Consider the following 24519-nt stretch of genomic DNA (forward strand, 5'->3'; position numbering starts at 1 on the left):
TAAAAAAAAAAAAAGAAAATTGAATGAGTTGGGTGGGTGGGTGGATGGGCCCACACCAACTTTAAGGGTCTTTAGGGTATTTTTTCTTTGTGCGCAACATTTTCCTTAATATTTAGAGGAGTGCTATGGACAAAGAAAATGAATAAAGAATTGATCCTTAAAGTGTACATGAACGGTTTAGATGCACTATGCATAGTGCATCTGAACCTTTTATGTACACTTTAAGGATTAATTTTTTACTCTTGCATAGTGCATCTGAATCGTTCATATACACTTTAAGGATCATTTTTTTACTCATTTTCTTTACGCATAACATTTCTCTAATATTTATAGTTGAAAACTTTGGTCGAGTTGGGGGGCCACGCTTGAATGCATCACAGTTGTGTATTTATTGAATGCATTCAATGAGAATGTGGGTACCATAAAGAAATTAACTATTTTCAAGAGTCTTAAAAGTGATAAACAGGAACTGAGTAAGAGAAATATTTTGGGTGTTTTCTGAAGTGGTTCTTCTGTATGGGTCTTTTTTCTTAGAGAAAAAAATGGGTTCAAGATTTCATGTCTCTCTGCTGGTTATTTCCATTCCAATTTTACTTGTAGCAGCACAGACAAATCAGGACTGTAAGTTCAATTCCTCTGTCCAAACTTTTTAAAAGTTTCTTGAAATCTCTAGTTATATTACTACTATTTTTTGATATAAGAGAGCTTCAGAATCAGTTCGTAGTAGTATTTCCATTACTTGATTAGTAGTATTTTGAAAGAAGACATGGTGGGCTTCTTTCTCTTCAGACCTTCTCATTAATTTCTTCTGAAGATTATTGCCAGTTGAAGGAGAGGAAAACCATGGCATGATAAAGCTACGATGCTTTTTTTGTTTTTAGTGACACGACATGTTTTCCTTATTCACTCATTTACCCACGCCAGCAAAGAAAACTTTTCTCCTCCCTCGTCTGCTCTCTCTCTCTCTCTCTCTCTCTCTCTCTCTCTCTGTCTTCCAAATTTGTCAATCAAACTCAAACAGAACAAATCATATGTCTTTTATCTCCCTGCTTCCCTTCGCCTTCAATGGCCTTCACCTTCACCGTCGACACAACGGGCCCATATCCTCTCCTCCTCCACCGTTCCATTCTTCTCTCTTTTTTATTGGCTGAGAAGAAAGCAAAAAAATTCCTTGATCCATTCAATCTTCTTTCATAATTGAATGATGTCCCTCTCCCAAACCCACAATTAATACAGATTATAGATACCAGAGAGAAGTACAACACTTTTTTTTTTTGAAGGGGGGGTAAGTAGAAAAAACGCAATTTTCCATCTCTGTGTGTGTGTGTCTTCACTCTCCATATATGATGTTGGGGAAAGATAGCCTTATTAGCGTACTATAGAAATTATTAATTGATGACTATGGTTGTGCTGCTCAATTTCAATGATCATTGATAAACGAAAGTTATCACCGTCATCCTCACCAAAGCAGACGCAAACCCATTGGCCTTTGCTCTGTTCGGTTGTCAAAGATTGAGAAGCACCGATTGGGAATTTCACAAGTGAAAAAAGAGTACAAGTGATTGGAATGGGTGAGTAGAAAACGAGCAAATGATCAGAGAGTTGGAGAAGGAGCAGGGGGAGGCATGAGCGTGGGAGAGAGATGAGAGAGAAGGACTAGGGGTACAATTGTAACACAAGAAGTCACTGTCGTGGCACTAAAAGAAGTGTTCGTGGCAGTATCACCGTCCTTCTGTGTATTCCCAATTTGAGAATTTATAAACTGACCTTCCCCGGTGGATGCTGTTTAAATTTGAGAGGCCAAGTTCAAAGTTTTTGATTCAACTCTCTCGTACAGTACTTTTTATGCGTTCATTAAGCAGGAAAGTTGTGAAGTTGTGGGATACACGTCTATAACTTTCCCACTAGGATTTGTTGTCCTGCGAAAATATGCAAGTTTTTGTTTTTGCAGGAATCGTTTGTTTTTACGCTACTTCACTACACGATTGAACTACTATTTTTCGACTTTCTCACAATTTCATTTATCAAATGGACGCATACAGAGAACTACAATTCCTTTTCCTTCATTTCCTTTCACTCAAATTTAATTTTCATGCGCCAATTTCTTGACAAGCAAATAGAGCCAAACCACAGCCAAATCACGCTTCTAGAATGCATAGTTTTATTCCCATGCATGTTCTGAATGGCCTTCATATTTGGTGTTCCTTCATAAGCTAGCTTTTGATGTCAGAATTCTTTAAGTGATGTATCGAATAAGCTTGATTATTAAGTTATGATGCACGGACACGGAAATTCTAAAAAATGGGGACGCGGATACGGCGGGAGACACACCACGTGTATATTTATTTATATAGATTTTAAATTTTTTCCCAAATTTAAATAGCAAAATGTGGGCAAAATGAAAAATCTATAGTTCCAGTACCATTCAAAAAAAAAAAAAAGACATCCATAAATTCAATACAACCATATTGAAAAATTATAGTTTGACCCCTGAAAATTTTAAAAATTACAGTTTGATCCCAATTTTTTTTAAATTACACTCTGACCCCGCCGTGTCACTCTCAAAAATTTAAATTAAAGTCCCATACGGGTTCCCGCCGTGTCCCTATGTCCGACACTGCAATACGTCGATCTCTAGAGGTGTCTGTGCTTCATAGTTATTGAGCAATCATAATACTGACAGATTAGAACTGGTAGTATGAATACCAGGGCAGTGCCTTCAACTAGAAAATTAGTGGTCAAATGAAATATTAGAAGAGGGTGAGCCGAACAACATTTCGTTTCATTTACATTGAAAATTCCAAAGCATTTTGGTTTCCTTGGATATCAAAAATGAAATATTAGGGGAGTCCCGAAATTCAAATGTTTTCAATGACCCATACCGAAGCACACTGGAAAATTTCGAAGTACCATGGAACATAGCAAAACATTGAGTTGGTACGACACTCATCAGAAGTATTCAAAATATTCTTTAGATGGTTTCTGTTAGGATCGACACACACGCACACGATTTACGAGTATAAAACAGTAAAAAAATTAACACAGAGATATACGTGGTTCCCCAATATTGGGTACGTCCACGGGAGCGAGAGCGGTTTCTGTTCTTATTATCACAGTACGAAATAAGGTTTACAACATAGAATATTTATACCTACTCTATTCTAATCCTAAGCTTGTATTTGACCTATATCTCAAAAATACTCTTGTACGATACCATTCCATACCGCGGGGTGCTATTCTTTCTAGAACTCCTTAGTATCTCTTCATCATTAACATATGAGCTACAGTTCTAACAGTTTCATACATTCCCAAATTCTTGATGCATTACCATTACGTTCCTGTTACATTTTTCAAATGTTTAGAAACGCTTCCATAACTAACGAAAACTACAGACCGAAACCAAAATTTGATCTTTGTTTGTGAGCTAGAAAGCTGTTCTTTAACAGAACTCCATTATGAAGTCTATCTTCTACAAGGAATGGAATGGAGAGTTTGTGTTTTCTGTTTGAGGAGTGTCATTTGATGCTTGAAATCCATTTTGTTTATGATGTAGTTGTTGCTTTGAAGTCTCTCAAAGATGTCTGGGACAACACACCACCCAATTGGATTGGTTCGGATCCTTGTGGCAGCGGTTGGGAAGGAGTTCGGTGCACCAATTTCCGCGTCACAGCTATGTGAGTCCCCATCAGGTCTTTTTGCAATGCTTACTTTGGGTTACTTTTTCTGCAATAGTCAAATTGAGATTAACCATCAGTTGTTTAATTCCAGTACATTAGCTAGCATGGGTTTAACTGGGACGCTGTCTGGAGACATTGGATCGTTATCTGAATTACGGACTCTGTAAGTGTTGCATTTTCTAGTCCATCTTTCCCCCTTAAATAGACCAGTGCTAACTAATGAATCATCATTCATTTACCACTTATGCTCCTTTTGCTTCAACATAAAATACTTTTGCAAAAAGTACCTCACCTTTGGTAGTTTCTCGTGTTTGGATCATACAAAGTGAAAAGAAGATTGTGCAGAAATGTGTCAGATAAAATTGGTGTGGAACAACTTATGGCTTAAATGTTTGGAAGTCATTTACCATGATTTGGTGCAGTTAATTTGCAATTCTTAAAACCAGGATCTGGTGCTATTGATTTTCTTATTTTGTTTGATTTATCAAAATGCACCTTGATCGGTTTATAAAAATGCAACTTTGACAAGTTCTCTTGCAATGTTTGCTGTTTTCATTTTGTTTATTTGAGAGTTGTTTTTATGTGCTTTTGGAAAACTTTTTCAGAGGTCTCAGCCAAACTCCAAAAGGCCAGAGGAAAAACAATCTTTTCACCGTAAAATGTTTTAAATGCAAATATTTCCCCCAGAATAACCTTTTAATGTCGAAACAGACGGTGGCTTAATATCCTTGGCTGTATGAGGCGTTCATGAGACGCTAGATTATGTGATGATATGCATAATGCATTCTTCTGTTTTTATGCCTGATTGGCATGATATGAAGTACTGCCTGGGTACTCGGTTGCTACTCTATTTGTAGCAGCTGTTTGGAATTGTTATGTTTTTGCTAGAAAAAATCTGACTATTAACTTCTACCTTAGGGATCTGTCATACAATACGGGCTTGACTGGACCTATTCCTGCATCGATTGGAAATTTGAAGAAGCTCACAAACCTGTAAGATCATTTTGACTGTATTCACATAGTGACTGATTAAGGAGACAGATATTGGTACGTATACAGATTGAAATGTACTTAGCTACCATGTTACTAACCAAATTTGCTCCCACTTGCATGCTAGAATCCTGGTTGGCAGCGGTTTCAGCAGTCCTATTCCTGGAACAATAGGATCTCTGCAGCAGCTGGTCATTTTGTAAGTGTTTGAACTTTGCCATTTTTCTTATGCAGCATCGGGCTTGTATTTCCAAGTGACATGACTATAGTGCGAACGAACGACGGAACAAACTAAATTTCTAAACTAAGTTGTTACAAGCTTATGGTATCTTAGAGTTTCTTTCAGGCTCTGCAATTATTGTTTGAATAAGTATCCTCTCAAAATTTCTGACATATTTGGACATTTGAAACGGAAAGTAACTAAACCTTGCACAAACATTTGACAAAATAATTGACTGCTTCCTCAATTTTTTTGAGCTGAAATGAATTTTACGTCTGGCATTAATTTGATGGTATTGCAAAATTTTAGCAGCACCCTGTAAATTTAGTTAAGTCATGTGCAAGGACTTGTAAGTATACTTAAGCTTCCTGTGATTCCTGTGGAATGCTAGTTACAATGGCCCTCACACCCTCTGACCACTCTGGCCGCACTCACTCCTTCATGCTTTTGAAGGAGAAAATTTTGACATGGGAATTCTTTTTCTCGTAGGTATCTTCATGCAAAGGTCTATTCTTTGCATTGATATCGTCCAATTTTTCAAATGTTTCTGTTGTGAAAATTTCAGCTGAATTGTTCTGAATGTTGGGTTATGAGTAGCTATGTACCGTACGGTTCTATGTTTTAAGCTTATATTTCAATACTCATATTGGATTCTTTCAGGTCTCTAAATTCCAACAGCTTCAGTGGACCAATACCACCCCAACTTGGTAATCTATCAAATCTTTATTGGCTTGATCTAGCTGACAATAAGCTTTCTGGAGCTATCCCTGTCTCTGACGCAACCACACCTGGTCTGGACATGCTGACCAAAGCGAAGCACTTGTATGTTAAGTTTTTTTGTTTAAAATTTGCCTTCGCACGTGTGGTTTAAAGCTAATTTGTCCTATGTATGTTCATTTCAAGTTTTCAACATACTAAAGACCTTGAGTTCCTTATGTGTTTAGTCATTTTGGAAAGAATCAACTCTCCGGTGAAATCCCATCTCAACTTTTCAGTTCAAAAATGACTCTGATACACGTGTAAGTTCATTGATTTCGCTATTTTTACATAATCGGTACATAATGTTCTCTGCTTATTCTTGCTTATCTTTGCAGCAAGGATAAGCAGCAATAAGTTTTCTTTTCCATTTTTTGGCATGCGAGACGAAATGATATCCAATTATACAGGAACTTGCATTTGTTTGTGTACTAAATGAATGAGAGAGAGAGAGAGAGAGAGAGAGAGAGAGAGAGAGAGAGAGAGAGAGAGAGTCATTTTACTGAACCTCTTAATGTTATAATGAGAATAACGGATTTAGTTTATGGGCCACCCGATTCCTATACAAGATATAATCATTTGGACAATAATTTTAGTATCTTCATCTGAATCAATTTGGCAGGCTTTTCGAGAACAACAGTCTCAGCGGCAGCATCCCTTCGACGCTGGGACTTGTGCAGACTTTGGAGGTGCTGTGAGTATCTCTGTCACATACCTCATTAGAATTTGTAGCACCCTTACTAGCTGTGAGTGCTTATGACGTCAGTGGAGTCTAATGTCTCGTGTTACTACAGACGCCTTGACAGGAACTCATTAACTGGACCTGTACCATCAACACTCAACAACCTTGTAAATGTCAACGAGCTGTAAGAAGACAAACATAAAAACTATACTCTTAAGATCTACTCTTGTTTCCAGTAAGTCAGGTTATGCAGCTTTAGATTTTTATCTTTACTCTGAAAGGCTTTTGATTGTCTTCCTGCAGATTCTTGTCCAATAATCAACTGACTGGCTCCTTGCCCAATCTTACGGGCATGAGTGTTCTCAACTATGTGTAAGTAGCCACCATTATCCTTAGCAATCTTTGTAAAGGATAGCCTAGTTATATTCTTGTTTTCCCTTTCAAATCGGTTGTATATTTCTCCCTATCTTCTTGGTTACTTGTTTACATACTACATGTGCCGAGGACTACTTTTTAATATCACCTTTTTTACCTAAATATTACTTGCAGGGATATGAGCAATAACACGTTTGATGAATCTGACTTTCCTCCATGGTTTTCAGCTTTACAGTCCTTGACAACACTGTATGTCTTTCTCTTTCCTTACACAGATACATGCATGCACTGACAAAAGCACACAACTTGAAGTTAACAAAAAAACGTCTGAACTGTTTAATGTATGATTATATGATATAGGGCCCTTAGGCACTATTTAGCTTTATCTGGTACCTTATGTTTAGCATATTTCACTTATGCCTCCTCACACAAACTTAATCGTGTATGTTTGGTCTTTTTTTGTGTTTGGAGGACTTGCACTTGAAACATTTCACTCCTTCTGGTGTTCTCTTGGACTTTGTTGCTGAAAACTGAGCCATATTACAGCTGCCAACCAATGCCCTCTCGTTTTTCTGAACTTTGGGTGGTGGAATTTGTTTCATGAACTATCTTTTCTCCTCTACTTGTCAAGCAATCAAGCATTTGTGAGGGGGAAAAGTAGGTACTGGTAGAGATGGTCCTTGAATTAGTGATAGCATATTCCATTAAATAGCAAGTACCTTCTATGGTAGATGTAGTCTCTAATTGCGACTGGCCTCTTCTTTTTACCAGCACTCGTTCGCCACCCTGAGATGTTGGCCTACCAATGTGTGATACACAGTTTCACAGCCTCATATTTTGTGATTCTACCAGCATGTCTGAGCTAGCCCTGTGATTGTACATACTCCTTTTCCTCCCCCAGTATGTTCCAATAAGCAAAATACATGAAGTTGTTTCATAAAAGGCCTCATATTTTTCATTAACTTCATATTTTAAGTTTTAAATGCCTGCGTGGAATAAAGAACGTGAGAATAGCCTTCTAATTTAGTTTAGTAGTTTAGTCCAGGTTGTTCTTCTCTTAATCCTTTGACTCACTCATGTTTCAGCTTTTGAGGATTCACTATTATATGTTTTTAAATATATTCAGAGTGATGGAAAACACAGGACTTCAAGGTCAAATTCCGGTCAGCTTCTTCACCCTTCCTCAGTTACAGACTCTGTGAGTATCAGTTCATACATTCTTATTGCTTACCCAAACAAAAAGGGGTTTCAGTTCAATCTCATATCACAAAACGGCTACCAAAACTGTGTTTACTATATAGTATAGAAACCCAAGTGATTAAAAAAAAATGACTTACCCTCCCTTCGTTTTATGACAGTTGATTCTCTTGAAAAACTTGTTCTGGTGTGTTGTCTCAGGTTATTGAGGAACAACCAGCTTACTGGCACTTTGGATGTCGGCTCCAGCTATAGCGACCAACTTCAACTCATAGATTTGCAGAACAATATTATAGTTGACTTTAAACAGAAAAAGGGATTCAAAATTAAACTAATGTAAGCAGTAAGCTATATTATTTGACCTTTTTGCCATTTTATCACCAACAGTTTGTGGAAAAACTAATATGTACTCTACATTTTAGAAGCTTAGTGTTATATTTGTTTTAAATTTTCAGCAGACTCGCGGGAAATCCAATTTGTCAGGAAATTGAAGGGACAAGCCCATACTGTGGCCTTCAAGAGACTAATTCCACATATCCAACACCAGAAAGCAATTGTATTCCTGCAACATGCATTGGATATCAACTCTCAAGCCCCAACTGTAGATGTGCGTATGCATACGTGGGTACTCTATACTTCAGAGCTCCTTCCTTTTCAGACCTTGGAAACTCAACAATCTACACATCTCTCACGGACTCCCTGATGGAGTTTTTTCACTCGCATCTACTCCCGGTAGATTCAGTTTCCCTCAGTAATCCGACTAGAAATACGGATAATTACTTTGTGTTGAGACTAGAAGTTTTTCCTCCAGCGGGTCAAGATGCTTTCAATCGAACAGGAATTTCTGGAATTGGGTTTGTGTTGAGCAACCAAACTTTCAAGCCTCCCCACAAATTCGGACCCTTTTCTTTCATTGGTGGCCCATATCCAAATTTTGAAGGTGTTACCTCAAATATGATACTCAATATGTTACCTATTCTGTTGTGTAATGTATCATTCTGAGCTCTCTTTCTCCTCTTTCATCCAAAAAGGATCCACAGGAACTCACAAGTCATCAAGTACTGCCATAATTATCGGATCGGCAGTTGGTGGTTCTGTCCTAGTGCTACTCGCCCTCCTTGCGGGAATTTACGCTTTCCGTCAAAAGAGAAGAGCTGAAACAGCTGATAAACAGAACAATCCTTTTGGTAAACTTGGAGCTAATCTTAACTAGTTATTTCCTTTAGTTTGTAGTTTTTTGTTTTTAGACACGTATAATTTGCTTAAGTTAAATTGTATTCTTCGGTTCTACTTATTGCCTAAATGTCATTCTCATGCAGCTTCTTGGGACCCAAATAAAAACAGCGGAGATGTTCCTCAGTTAAGAGGAGCTAAGCCCTTCTCATTTGAAGAGCTTAAGAAATACACAAACAATTTTTCAGAAACCAACGATATTGGAACTGGCGGATACGGGAAGGTTAAATTTCCACATTCTTGTTACACAGAATAAGTTAGTGAAGCTCAGTAGAATCATATGGAGTGTTTTACCTCCTTAACTTTAGAGTAGGTGCATCATATATCCAGACGTTCATTGATAATCAAGTACAATCATGTACTTGGAAAGTCATTCCTGAAAATTCTGTAAACCAACTATATGTTGGATTATGTTTCAGTTCCTGATATCATCTGGAACAAAAAAATTCTTCCATGTCATGAAATTTCTGAAGAGTAGTCCACGGTGCTGCATAGCTTCCTTATGCTCACATTTCATTTGATTTATAGGTGTACAGAGGAATTCTCCCCAATGGACAACTGGTTGCTGTCAAACGGGCTCAAACAGGATCATTGCAGGGTGGTCCCGAATTCAAGACTGAGATTGAGCTTCTATCCAGGGTACATCATAAAAACGTTGTCAGCCTCGTGGGTTTCTGTTTTGAGCATGGCGAACAGATGTTAGTGTATGAGTATATTCCAAATGGTACCCTGAAGGAGAGTCTTTCAGGTACTTTGGGCCTGTTTGGTATCATGTTTGTTTTCTGTTTTTTCTGTTGTAGTTTTGACAGACTACACAGAAAACTTGAATGGTAAACAACTTCCAAAGGGAGAATTTTTACAAAAACAACCCATCTTTGTAGACACCAATATCACAACGATTATTGTTTTTATTTTCAAGGAAATCAAAACAGATCCTTGAATACTCATTAATTCTTCATAATTGGAGGCCAAGAGGCCCTTGGCCCAACGGCATTGGGGGTGCACTTAAGTCCAAGGAGAAATGAGGTCAGGAGCTCATCTCCTCCTCCAAAGTGTTAATCTAACTATTCTAACAATATTAACTTCTAGCGATCAAAAAAAAAAAATCTTCATAATTAGAGACACTGATGCGTCTTGCTTTAAAGTCGGTTTGCATATGGCCACTATGGGTAATGGCAATCTTCATGTTTGTTATCACCTTGTTACGAGGTTGTTAAATTGTTATATCCACCAACTTACCCAAAAGCTCAAGCTATTAGAGAAATGCGTTATTGTAACGTCGTTTGTATCATAGAATTAGGTAGTTCTTATACTAAAAAAATTGGGTACCTTGCATGAGTTGATTGTAGCTGAACAAGCAACAAAGAAAATCACAACGATTAGAATGCAAGATTCTCCATACAATTAGCATTCACATATCTTCAATAGCAAAAAGAGGGGGGGATCCCCAGAATTTGTTAACTACACAACTAGACTATGCGATCACCTGCATTCAAGGGGATAAAAATGCATGTTACTTATGCAGGGAAGTCAGGAATCAAGTTGGATTGGATGAGGCGGCTTCGAATAGCCCTAGGAACAGCAAGAGGTTTGCAATATCTACACGAGCTTGCTAACCCTCCTATCATACATAGGGACATCAAATCGAACAATATCTTACTGGATGACCGCTTGAATGCAAAAGTTGCTGATTTTGGTCTATCCAAGCTCCTTGGTGACCCAGAAAAAGGTCATGTTACCACTCAAGTCAAGGGTACAATGGTGAGTAATTTTCTTCACAACCCTGATTTGAAAAACCAGCAGTGAAACCTCTATCTTGTATTCAAAATATAGGATAACTATGAGGATTCTGTAGTTTCTTCCTATACCTACCTATTTCCTTTTTATCATTTTTCGGTCCAGTGTTAGCCGGTTGAAGTATTGGCTCCTTTCCGGTCCACAACTTAAAGTAAAACAAATCACAAGGTCTGTTGGAGATTCGTGTACGTTCCATGTAGTTTGACATTTACCCGATATGTCCAGTAATTTGAGTCCACCATGAGACTATACATGACCTTTTATACGGTTTATAATGCTCAGTGTCTTACTATAACCATAGTTTCACACTTGAAAGTAACATATGCGTATTAAGAAAGATGAGTAGTGCATGTTCTCTCTTCACCATGTGCTCTTAAGACATGGGAATCAGGAAACTCCCACACTCAGACATGTACCCGCTGTTGACACCTCCACTCAAGTCCATGTTACGCAAGGAAGCACTCATATATAATAGAAAAATTTGCACTATTCACAAATTTATGGAGCCACAAGGAAGCACTCATATTTTCTTTTTGTATTTGATGAGAAAAATGTAATTCCTTGCGGATGATAAAGAAGGAATCCCTCTTTATATATGGAGTATGTGATACTCAACAATTTAACTAACCCTAAGTTCTTTGAAGATCCATGATATTGCTAAGGATTCTTGACTACAATTCGAGTATTTTGCTGGTGCAGGGTTATATGGATCCTGAATATTACATGACCCAACAACTGACCGAAAAGAGTGATGTCTACAGCTATGGAGTGGTAATGCTGGAGCTGGTCACTGCAAGACAGCCGATCGATAAAGGAAAATACATTGTAAGGGAGGTGAGGCAGAAAATGGACAGGACAAAAGTCGGATATAACCTCCAAGAAATTATTGACCCAGCCATTTTGGGCATCACATTGGGAGGTTTAGAGAAGTTTGTGGACCTGGCACTGAGGTGCGTTGAAGAAGCAGGAGCGGAGAGGCCTACGATGGGTGAGGTGGTGAAAGAGATTGAGAGCATCATGCAAATCGCCGGTTTGAATCCCAATGCTGACTCTGCATCCACGTCAGCTAGCTATGAAGGGGCGATTAAAGGGTTCGACCATCCTTATAGCGATGAAAGCCTCTTTGTTTACAGTGGGGCATTTCTGCCAGCAAAGGTAGAGCCACAGTGAGATCAGTAACTTGCATTCGGAATTGGTTCATAGAATCTTTGGTTTGCCTTTTTAAGTAGAGAATATGACTTGCACTTTAAGTAGAACATTTTTTGTTGGCGTTGATCCTTGTGTACTTGTATCATGGAGTTGAATTCTTAGCTTTTGTTTCTTTTTGTTGGAAAGTACCATATTTGTGAGTAAAGGATAATCTTTGTCAAAGCCTTAGAGGTAAGACGCGAAAAACTGAGCTAGAATCAGAATATTGATGTACAAATCCTAGATTAAGGAAGACTTTGTGATTTGTCAACAAGACGGTGGAATTGGGCCCCAGGTTTAGTCAAGGTGCGTCTAAGCTAACTTGGACACTTGAGTTGAAACAAAGTTACTTCTTTATGGTGAGCAAATGGTTTGGACTAGTTGAGGTACGTCAAAGCTGGCTCGAACACCTAAGGTCCATGAAAGTTGGTTTTCTGGGTTCTTATGGCACCCTTGTGTACTGCTTTATAGCCCTGTCTAAGTATTGGACTTATTGAGGGAAAGGAAGGGAAAATGAAAGGAAAATGGAATGATGCAGTAGGCAGGGCTAGCTCATAAGTTTTGGAGGCCGGAAGCGAATCTCTTGCATGAGGCCTCCCTATATTTTCCATACAAAAGTTGGTCTACAAGGAGTTTCATAAAATAACCATTACAAAATATAAGCATATAGTTATCCCAAAAAAATGCAACCATTACAATATCTCAAAATCTATCATTCGAAAATTAATGTTCTTAATTCCATTAATCCATTCCATGCATTGTCAATTTCATTCCATTGTCTATTCCATTCTATCGAACCAAACGTATCCTAATGGGTTATGGCCTATGGGTGTTGATAATCAGTGTATTCCACCGTTGGGCCTATTTTGTAGCTCCTATATTTCAATTGGACATATTTTGTGTGAAGGAGACTTAGAGAAATTTTTTTGGGGCCGCACACACACACACACACATATATATAGGGGTCCTAGAATTTTTTGGGCCCTCATTTTTAGCCTTTTTGGGGTGCTCAAAGCGCGTGCTTCTCTCGCCTATCCTCCAAGTCGGCCCTGACAGTAGGAGCTAAAATTTACTCTTTCATTTTTTCTTGTGTTTTTATTGATTCTTTGGTACTTCGAAATTACCAGAGTTTTGTTTCTCCCCTTTGGGTCAAAGGCGTCAACACACTCATAGGTGCTAATGGTTAGCGCGGGCATGCTAGGACTGGATTGTAGTTCACTTCGATGTAGGTTGTGAATGCCTTAATCTGATTTTGTAATGGTGCGAAAGTGGAGGGCCTAGGGGTTAGATTGTGCCTTTCCTCAATGAAAAGGAGTCATACATCTATGTTTCCCCTTCTGTAAATAGGTACCGTACGAAATAAATTAAATCACGAAGAAGATAACAAGTGATAAAAAAAAAATTTGAGAACCAAGTGAGAGAGTTTCAGAAAAATCAAATGTCCATCCTCCTGTATAGAGAGGCCAATCTTCATATGTATAGCCTCTACAAAAACCAATAATTTTTGGTGCAATCAAGGTTGAAAATAAATAAATATCATTTTCCTTTAATTACTTATAAAGCCAGCTTTTAGCCTTTTCATTCTTAACTTTTTGGTGCAATCAAGGTTGAAATGAAGACTACAACATAGCTTATTGACCAGAGTTACGAATTGGTTTTTTAGTACTCTAAATATCATTACACTCCGCTATATTGGTTACATCAAAATTTGTACGTGTATCGGATAATTCCCGATACATATACATATTGCTTCGTAATTGGAATTTTTGACCATTTCACGAACGTAAACGGACAACACTAACTCCCGATACATATAGATATTGCTTCGTAATTGGAATTTTTGACCATTTCACGAACGTAAACGGATGACACTTGACCGTTCAAGTGCTCCAGTGCCAAATATAATTGTGCGAATATCTAATCTGCAACAAAACCCATACGCACAGAATTGTTGAAGTGGCTAAATTGCTCTTCCAATTCGTAATCATATTCCCATTTATAGTCCATAATATACCTCACATGCTCTGTCCTGAAAAAGCCACCTTTTTTGAGTTTTCGTTGTCACGCAAGTCTGCAAAAAAATCTTAACACTATCCTGATTTTATGCACAAAGATGCTTTTAACAGTTGCACCAACGTGTATGCTGATTTGTCAGCTGAATTTCCTACCTGTCCAGACGAGGTAGTGCCACGTGTCGGCTGCGTCGGGTCTCGCACACCCTCTCAGCATCAGTCCACACTTCCCACGTGTCTGACTTGTGCCAAAATGAGCCCAACACCTTCTCTCACCTTTATTTAAGCATTGGCTCCTGTCTTCACGTTCAATCGCAAAACACAAAGACCTCGAGAAAAAAACACCAGTCCAACACTTTTCTTTTCCTTCTCAAAATTTTCCAGAGAAAACATAATGCCTCTCATTTCGACGGTCATTGTGTTCTGGTGCAAGAAGCATCCAAACGGGGATGACGATGGCGACGACGGATATGACTATGCCCCGGCAGCATGCATGGAAGGAGATGGCGACGACGACGACGATGGAGATTACGACTATGCCCCTGCAGCACCCTTGGAGGGTGATGACGACGATGACGACGGTGATTATGATTATGCTCCAGCTGCATGAATGGTGGTTAAATAATTAGAACTAAATATTCTTGATAGAGTGACGTCAAGAGGCTGCATTCCAACTCTATTCCTGGGTATTTTTACATTTTGTAGGCCATGCTACAATTTGAGGCTATGTATTAGTGTCTAAGGTTTATATCTAGCTAATGATGAAAATGAACCATCTTCTAGTAGTGGGAAATTGAAGGCATTGATGTAATGAACTTTTCTATGTAATGCTCATAACTCATCATGCGACCCACGGCATAATGCAAATCATACATTGGACGATCACGAATGTTCTACATATGGCCGTTAAATATCTCTTACCGGCTGATACATAACAGGATTTCAGACTTTCCATACCGGTATTTGCAGATGAAATGGATGTTGAGGCCCAATATGCATCGATACAATTGTCATCTCAGTGAAACCGGCATATGTTTAGATACAGTGAATTAGAAAACCAAAACTTAATAATTTTAATATAACCATTTCATACTAGAGCTTCTTTATTTTTATATGCATGAGATAAAATAATGTTTCAGTTACGCATGTGATTTCCTTTGTTGTTATACTAAGTCTGCTACTATATTTTTTATTTATGAGGAAAAGAACAGGCATGACAGCATGAGTCAATCTCTGTGACTTGAGTGCTCTGAAAGGGACCCATGCACACCAAGAACAAAAGATTTAAAAACAGAGAAGAAAATGAGGGAACCAAAACTAGTTTAAAAAAAAAAAACCCTTATAGAATCTGATAAAGGGACTAGCCATTTGACACACTTGACCTTGACCTAGTTTTCCTCATAAAGATGAGACCCTCCCTTTTACTATTCTTGTGCCTAAACCAACTTAAAAAAGGGAAGGAATACATTACTACCCGCCCAAGAGCTAATATTGTTTGATCCAAACATTCGCTTTTCTATGCAACTGACACAACGTTAATTCTCTGAAGCATTAATTTACAAGGTACGAATTACTCCACAACCAAAGGCGGAGAGTGGCGCAACCAAAATTTTCATTCAGTGGGTCATTCAAAAAGACACAGCCGATGTCAGATTTCAAATTCCATACCGAAATCAACTTTGACATGACAAATAGAAACATCATGAATATAGGATCCTGTATATTGAACATCGGTAACAGTTATCAAATTATATGTAACAACAAAAGTTGGGAAAACAAGAGTACTACTTCTCAACTTAGTTCTTGATCCTTGAGGGAAAAAAATGAAAATTGACCCCCATCTTTGGGGTTTTTTCACAACTAGAGCTCCACCCATGAAGGCAGAAATTCATGACTTGGATGCATCTCTATAAAACTATACTCCCTCCGTCTCACTTTGTTGTGCCTGTTTCGTTTTTGACACCTCGCAAAAAATTGCCTATATCTCACAATCTATAATATTTTTTATGATTTCAAAAACTTGGTTTAAAAGAATTAATTGAGATCTATCAAACGAGATCTATATTAAATATATAAAATACTATAAATTAAGAAATATAGACAATTTTTTGAGACGTCCAAAAAAGGAAACAGGTAGAACAAAGAGGGACGGAGGGAGTATATCATAAAATTTTCTACCAAGTTCTTCACTCAATTGTGTGAAAATTACCAAAGAGTGTGTTGCAGCAGAGTGCAAGTTGGCAAGTCAAATTGTCGTGCCTTCCAGGATACTTTTGTCATTAATTGCTTTGGAGAGGATTGGAGTTCATAAGCTTGCTTGTCCAAATAGCTAGAGATTTCTTGAGCACCCGTCATGCAAATTTCTGATCATGCCTCAACACCCGCATTTGAAAAAGAAACGCAATATCATCCATCCAATAAACTATGTACGAATGCCACAAGGCAGACATCTCTCACCTTATAACCTGGGTTTCTCTATCCCACTTGAGAGTTTTGTCGCAATAATGACATGTTGGATATATCTTCAGCGTAATTGTTTGCTTAATATGCTAAACTGTGAGAGTAGTTGAGAAAAATATGAAGTGACAAAGAGAACGTATAGCATCTTCACACAAATAGAACTATGGAAGAACAAAGATTTTTCCCCCGACCTTCTAATAACTTCAAGCCTGTGGTGCTAATACAAGACAAAAACAACTCGACTCATCAGGAAGAAGAGTAAGGATTAAGGGCGGTGTAGATGGACGACGATGCCATAATGCATATACAAACATTAGAAAGGAAACATAATATATATGATGATGGGCATGATTCATAGCATTGGCAAACTAAAAAATGAAGTCACATTAGGTTCTTTTTCTGATCATTAGAATTATCAAATTTATAGTGGTAACATTATACCGATCTAAAGAGGAGTGATAAAGATCAATGAACCTTACTCCCTAAGCTAAAAACGTTGGAATAAATGGGCTTTTCTCTACCACAAGTTGGTTAGCTCTTGTCGCTCATGAGCAACTCTACAATGTTGCAAAAGATTGCTAATTACATCTGAATACATGGCCTTTTCTCTAGCAAAAATTAGTAAGTTCTTGTTGAAGCAACTCTAGAATGTTGCTGTGCCACATAGATCAACAGGAATTTTTTTTCAACGACGTAGATAGAGACAGTTACTAACATGACTAAAGTAGCCCTTCAAACCCATTCCTGAAGAATAATGCACCATATTTATTTGAGCTTTCATTGTCACGACTCACCAACCTGCACAAAAATCCTACTCTTCTCTGATATATCTGACCGGACCATGCAGGAAAGATGCTTCGTTACTGTTAAAATTTGTATCACCTTATTGGTGCACCAACATGTATGCGGAACTGTCACCCGAATTTCCTAGGCGGCTGGACGATATGGCTCCACGTGTTGCTTGCGTCGTGTCTCGCATGCCCTTCAAGTAACACTCCACACTTCCCATGTGGCTAGCTTGTGCCAACATGAGCCTAACACCTTCCCTTCTGCTGATATAAGCATTGGTTTCACCTCCAAGCCATGCTCAGTCCAAACAAAAAAGACCTTAGGACAACACCACAAGTCCCACTTTTCTTTTCTTCACCAAAATTTCCCTAGAAAAGAAAATGTCTCCCATTTCCAAAGCTATTGTGTCATGGTCCTCGTTGACATGTTGCAAGAAGAATCCAAATGGTGATGAAGGATACTATCCTGCCCTGTCAATAGGCATGGAAGGAGATGGTGATGATGATGACGGAGACTATGACTATGCCCCTGCAGCTTCCACTGAGGATGACGATGATAATGACAGTGGCTTTAACTCTGCTCTGGCTGCATAAGTGGATGGTCGACTATTAGTAGTATTTATTCGATGAGGTGACTACAAAAAAGCTGTTTCTGGCTTCTAACCCTTTTCCTGGGGTTCTTTTTCCATGAGCCCAAAACTTTCTTTAGCTATGCAGGATGTGAGGCACATATATTAGTAGCTTGAGGTCTTGCTAATGCTGATGATGAATGCCGATATAGTACAAATGAAAAAAGACGATATATTAATCGACTTCACGTCATCTTACAAATCATCATAGAAACCATGACATAATGCAAGTCCTGTGGTTTTATGTTTTTTCGATATAATAATCACAGTAAAATTATAAGTTCCCACTTAGAGAAATGGTTATAATTTGAAAGGCATGATATGTCAATAATATAGTACCGTAGTGCTACGTGATAGATACTGGACCATTTTGGAGAATGGTTGCTGTTTGCTATTAAATTTCATGGGAAAGTTTGTAGGTACTAACCAATAGGTGAGTTAAGTGCTCTGATAGCGTCCAATGAATTGTGCCATTACCCAAGAACAAATTTCTAAATATAGAAGAAGGGGGAACCAAAAACTAGAAACCTCAGAATCTGAAGTAAAGGTACTAGATATTTGTGACATAAACTTTCTTAGTTTCTTTATTGCTATCACAAACCAATCGACTAAAGAAATTGTTTTCCTTTGCAAACAATAGGAATCTCAGATATTCCCTATTTCTGGTTGTCACAGCTAAAACAGTTGTTGACTAAGGTTGCAATAGGTCCAAGAGACTTCCCCCTCAAATTAAGGGATAATCTTACATACCATCCAAGAAGGAAACCTAAAGCCAAGGCTTAGCACAAATGGTAAGGGTTAGCATTTCTCTGGCTTTGGTCAACTATTAGGCCACAAACTTGCTGTACATGCATGCATCTGGGAGGATGCTATATCTCACTCAATGAGTCTATGATACCTTTTTTTTTTTTTTTTTGTAGTCCTACCGCCACATATTAATTATAAGGTGTTGAGTACATACACATCATGAAAATGACTTTCTGCAGCACTTTGCTATCAGTTTAAATTTATCCAAATCCTGGATTTTCCAGTGTCAGAGATGACTTAGCTGACCTAAGACTATTGTTTCTCTATTCAACATCATAGCACATATCCTCCATGACATTTACAGGATACAAATTACCTTCATGACTAAAAGGAACATTTGATGCAGAGTACATAAACATCTTCAAGGATGCAGAGTAGATAAGCATGTCCATTGTTCAAATTTCAGCATGAAATGTATATGATTCGCCGTTCGCAGTTTCTATGAAGCAGTTCAATCAATCTATGAAAAATTACCTACACGTAGTAAATCAGCTTACCAAGCGCAACCTTGTTGACTAAAAGCCCATTCCGCAACGCAAAAAAAACCCTTATTTTTTAAGAAGGCAATTCCAAGCTCAAAAATTATGGGCTTATTGAAATCTAAAAATATGCAATATGGATCTTATTTGAAAGATCTCATCTAGATCTTTTATACAATGCAAAAAAATTTGAAAATTTATTTTTCATTTACATTATTTTTTAGTTTGAAAATGTGAAATAAGCTGCTTATTTTTTAAGAAGGTTTCTGGAACGGGGCCTAGTTGGTGTTGCCTTCTACTCTGTTTGCCAGTGAACCATTTGGACAGCATTACAATTTGTTGTCTTGCGTGCCCAAGTAGCTGGACTTTCCTCAGCACTTGTCATGCACATTACAGATCAACATCTTCATAACATCGCCTCAGTGTGCACGTCTTAGGAATAACTTATGCCCTCTCCTGGGAGTGGTGTCAACCCATTTTCAAAATATGAATATTCCACATGACTTTAAACAGATATCCAACTCTCAATTTTATTCATATATTCTGGAATAAAAACTTCTTTGCTAATACTATATAGAAAATCACCATTCAGGCTTCCCAAAATATCCTGCAACTTTGTTATCTGCTTCCATTTCAATATCTTCTAAGCCTGACAACGGTCTAGTGATGCCATCCAGCATGGCATGGACTTCCTTCATTTTTCGATGAGACGCATCGCCAACTAGGAACTCATGAACACAACCATCAACTTCAATTGAACTACACCCAGACGCCTTCTTGACTCCAATTGCTTTCATTTTCACCTTCACCTTTGTTACATCTTCCCATCTGTCAGCAGATGCAGAGATATTGGCCACCCATCTGTCAGCAGATGCATAGATATTGGCCACGAGAGTACTTGAACCACTATAGTCCATTTCCACAAGTCGTCTAGCGCAAGGTCAACATTGCCATAGATTCTGCAAGCACTCAGCAAACCACCATATATCGGACCTAATTTCGTTATTTTCTTTTGGTGTGTTTTCAATTATTTCCTCTGCCATCTACCATGGAAGCTGGAAGGTTTCCGGAGTGTTTATAGGAAAGAACAGGTTTACAGATTTTTTTTTGACAGGCAACAGGTTTACAGATTAGACAAAACGTTTTGCAAAGAAATAATATACATCAAATTTGAAATATTACAACAGGTACGGGTGCCAAATTTTTTTGGAACTGACCAACTAGCCTACCATTAGGATTTTCCAAGAACCTCAGTACGCTGGGAAAGCAAAGAATATCAAACAATTGTCAAACAGGAAACACCCATGGGATAACCAAACTATTTTTTTAAAATAGTACTCACTTAAATGTCAACAGGAATGGAAGAGAAGATCAAAAAATTTAAACCACCACCCATCCGATCAAATAAGGTATGTGGACATACTAAGGTGTTATAGGTGGACACAATAGATACAAGTTTATGAATATGCGAGCACTATATCCAAAAAATCTGCAACAGGCCTTGTTCACGCTTAGTTATGTTATTTCCAGAACTAAAGAGAGATTTGTGGCCTGGTGCTTGTGAAAAAGCGGTCTGTGAGGTGTATAAGCAAATTGGTTCAATGACGTTAAACTTATTACACTATGTAAGGTTCTTTGTCAACAGAACACGATAACACATCTCATGAATGCATGCTTTCGCTAATGAAAGTAGTTGTATGTGCTCGCCTAACAAGCTTCGAAAATATGTTCAAGCTTAAATAGTTTGAGACCAGATTCCCAGAAAATCTCAAAGGATTAGTGGTGATAAATGAGCCGAGTAGTAGCTTATTCGAGCTCGGTTTGCAACTCTAACAAGCTTCAAAAAGTGAAGGTTTTACCTTTACTCTCCCAATTTTCTTCTGTAATTGACAATTGCCTCAATTTAAACATGCAATGGAGTAAGAAATTCCTTGTTGTCGCAGATTAAAATCCAAGTGACCATGAAATCTCATATAAACACAATTGTAAACAATGAAATCTATACAAAATTGAAATTAGCTTACTGGTTATGAGTTAGTGTTGAACGATGGCAGATTAAGACTGACCTCTTCGTCGGGGTCGTTCCTTCGTCGGTCTGAGTGAATTTACCCTTTATTCTTTAACAAATTGGATTTGATACTGTGCAGACAAATCTATTTTCACAGAAAAAATTTCACTCAAATCATCTCCGATCATGCATCAATCAGTGTTCGATTAGTATGATCTTCTACAGGGTTTATCTTCTTGACGAGCTCTACAACATGAACCCTTTCGATCATCGAGACAAATCAGAACGAGATTACAATTTGACCGTTTCGCGTCGCAGTTCTTATAGAGCATTCTTCCGAGGCCGTTTGTCAAAATAGGTTTGATACAGTGTGGCCAAACTTATTTTTGCAAAAACAAATTCACTTCTATCGCATTCGATAATAGACCAAATGGTATTCGATTCAAATGATCTTTAACAAGGTTTTCTTTCTTGACCATATCTAAAAGATTAACAATTTCGATCATAGAGATGATCAGAAATGAGCTCACAATTTGACGAATATACGTTTTCAAGATGTAAAGTCCCAATGAGTACAGACGACGTCGTTGTTTGAGAAATCTCTCGCGTTCAAGGTGCGAGCTTTGAGTGAAACCCGGTCGTCGCCGTTTTGACAAAAATAAAAATACGACGTCATTGATAAACACGCTTTCTTCGTAAAATGGGACAAGGAACAAAAGTTTACGGCCAGGGAGCAATAGTTTGTGGCCAAGAAGTAAAATAACGCGGCCTGGTAGCACAAGATTGCGGCCAGTGGATAAAAAGGTGTGGTTCCCAAACACGCTTTCCTCATAAAAGAAAAGCGTTGGTTAATTAGCTGGGTAGGAGCATCCACCGTCGTCCTCCCATGCCACTGAGAGACTCGTAACACAACACCCCCCATCTCCATATTGTATTTCACTAAATCTCCATTCAAAAATTGGCGTCAATTCTTGCAAACTGATTTTGACCTCATATTTTTCAGGTCTACAAATGCTCAAGCTTTATCCCAATTGTATAAGATTCTGGCCTCACTCATCTATATAGCTTTAGCTTTCCTGTGGGCGTCAAAACTTATTAATTTGATCATTTTTTGTAAACTTTGTTACGGCTTGTTAGTGTGAATTTCGAGAATTGAGGTTTTTTTTTTCTTTTCATGTGCATGTGCTTTTGGAGTTATGTCAATGGGCATCTTTTTTGGGCAAATTGAGTAAGAAGACACATTATAAGAGTTTTTGCTATAATAAGGACATAAATATTTTCCCGTAAAGTCTAAAAGACATTCTGTCCAGGATTTGAAAAAAAACCCCCTCACAAAGTTGACTGGCGTTGACCAAGGTTGATTGGCATTGAAAGTGCCTAAAACCCTAAGATACCCTATGAAAGTGTCTAAAACCTTAGGGTACCCTATATATGAAAATGCCTAAAACCCTAGGGTACCCTATGAAAGTGCATAAACTGCTAAAACCCTATAATAGGAAAGTAAACCATAAAACCCTATGAAAGTGCCTAAAACCCTAGGGTACCCTATAAAGGTGCCTAAAATCCGTACTCTATGAAAGTACAACAAGATCGGAAAATACGAAAAATGGCATATTTTGTGTTAGCCAAACAAGGCCATTTTCTCATTTAAGACAATTTAAATTAAAAAAGACAATTTTTTGTGTTACCAAACAAAGCCCTTGTCTCATTAAAGGCAATTTTGTCTTTTCACGGACTCTAGACTCTAAAATATTTTTAATAATGGATTCTACACATCATAAAAACTTAGGCTGTACTAAACTCATATGGGGTTGTTTATTTGGACTAATATGCTATTTGAAAATCCACTATGCAAAAATATGTTTTATGGTGCATAAATAATCCATGAAAAATTTAGTCGATTTGAATATCCAATGTTTAAAAAAAATATGTGTTTCATGGTAATTTTGCAGAAATAATTCATCAAAAAACATAAATTATTTCAAAATTGATCATATTCAAAAATTTGTAGGTAAGATTATACGTAGGGTGTAATAAATGAAGAGAGAAAGGGAGAATAATATAATAACTACGGGTATAATGTGGCAACAATGTATTTTCAGGGAGGGAACATAATGGTGACATCATGGATGGACACCTAAATAAGTCTTTTAAATAAGATGTTTATTTAATTTCTTTTACATAAAATTGCTGAAATTTAAAAAACTTATTTTAATGCAATAAAGTGATTTCTTCAAATTCCTGAATAAAATAAAAATGCACCGTGAGGCAAAAAATTTCTTGCGACAAATGAATAGTTGGCCAAATTAACTAAATGCCAAATATGGTCCGGAGCAACTTCAATGGCTCACCAAACAAGGCTGGCCTTGACTTTTCGGGACTTCTAAAGCAGAGATTAAATATGATTTTTCAAAAATGTTATTTGCACAACCGTTGTGTTGGTTGTATGCGTAATTCTAACCGTCCAGATGTATTTGGACGGTCTAGATTTTATAAAAACTCTTCCAAGGAAAAGTTCAACTTTTATGGGGAAGAGTTTGAGCGAATCCTGGTCATTTATTACAGCAATAGACGGCTAGAGATTAGTTGTGTGTTGTGTTTTACACAACCGTTATGTGTGTAGCACTTTGGATGATTTTTTTGGTAGATTATCTCAAATGGTACCATACAAATGCATAAGATCCCCTTTCTTTCTGTTTTTTTGGTCAAATGGATACTTGGTAAGGTCCACTTTCAAGTTTCAATTACGCTGACCACGTCCAAATGATCGTGCATTCAGCTATATTTTTGGATTCCATGGTAACAGTAATTGGATTTTATGGTAACAATATTCTAATTGATGTTTATGAAGAAAACTGTGGGCACGCGCCCCAAAAACTTGCTCGATGTTGGGTTCCCTTTTAAAGATTGGGTGCGGCCCCTTTAGGAAAAGTGCGGCGAAATGCCTCAATTCAGAGTCACCACTCGGGTTTTAGCGGTAAAACACCCAAGGAACCGAACTCGAAAACGTTTGCCACGTTGTTTGATTTTGAAAAAGCATGGACCGGTCCGTCGTCACCTTCGATATCTGAGGTTCGGGAGCCAGTTTACGAGAGGGGAAGGTTTTATGGCACCCCTCTCGCCCAATCCGGAGATCGGTCTCTACTCAGGCATTTTCTTACAAAAATATTTGCATTTTTCTCTCATTTGATCATTATTCTAGCCAGTTAGGGCGGGGGAAC

General features: G+C 37.9%; 2 protein-coding genes across 7 annotated transcripts; one reads left to right on the plus strand and one right to left on the minus strand.

Annotated features, from left to right (window-relative positions):
• Positions 1-361: 361 nt before the first annotated feature.
• Positions 362-12339, plus strand: LOC131301412 (leucine-rich repeat receptor protein kinase HPCA1-like). Of its 5 annotated transcripts, none has more exons than XM_058327709.1 (19): positions 362-621; positions 3554-3674; positions 3769-3840; positions 4596-4670; positions 4795-4866; positions 5548-5709; positions 5832-5906; positions 6266-6337; positions 6438-6509; positions 6629-6697; positions 6875-6949; positions 7827-7898; positions 8099-8233; positions 8353-8837; positions 8929-9084; positions 9217-9353; positions 9659-9878; positions 10656-10891; positions 11627-12339. In XM_058327709.1, exons 1-19 carry the CDS (start codon positions 543-545, stop codon positions 12095-12097), a joined length of 2856 nt encoding a protein of 951 aa, XP_058183692.1. In that variant the 5' UTR covers positions 362-542; the 3' UTR covers positions 12098-12339. The 5 variants fall into 5 exon arrangements, with proteins under 5 accessions (XP_058183692.1, XP_058183699.1, XP_058183719.1 ...); XM_058327716.1 differs by having other exon boundaries at positions 419-621; positions 8356-8837; XM_058327736.1 differs by lacking the exon at positions 10656-10891 and having other exon boundaries at positions 419-621.
• Positions 12340-14135: 1796 nt separating this feature from the next.
• On the minus strand, positions 14136-21789 carry LOC131301484 (pentatricopeptide repeat-containing protein At1g31430-like). Of its 2 annotated transcripts, XM_058327819.1 has the most exons (4): positions 21315-21694; positions 19876-20249; positions 17386-17961; positions 14136-14729 (listed from the first exon to the last, which is right to left on the minus strand). In XM_058327819.1, exons 2-3 carry the CDS (start codon positions 20205-20207, stop codon positions 17850-17852), a joined length of 444 nt encoding a protein of 147 aa, XP_058183802.1. In that variant the 5' UTR covers positions 20208-20249; positions 21315-21694; the 3' UTR covers positions 14136-14729; positions 17386-17849. The 2 variants fall into 2 exon arrangements, 1 of the variants encoding a protein (XP_058183802.1); XR_009191289.1 differs by lacking the exons at positions 14136-14729; positions 17386-17961 and having other exon boundaries at positions 19795-20151; positions 21315-21789.
• Between the last annotated feature and the right edge of the window lie 2730 nt (positions 21790-24519).

This window comes from Rhododendron vialii, chromosome 1a, assembly GCF_030253575.1.
Source record: "Rhododendron vialii isolate Sample 1 chromosome 1a, ASM3025357v1".
Classification (NCBI taxonomy): domain Eukaryota; kingdom Viridiplantae; phylum Streptophyta; class Magnoliopsida; order Ericales; family Ericaceae; genus Rhododendron; species Rhododendron vialii.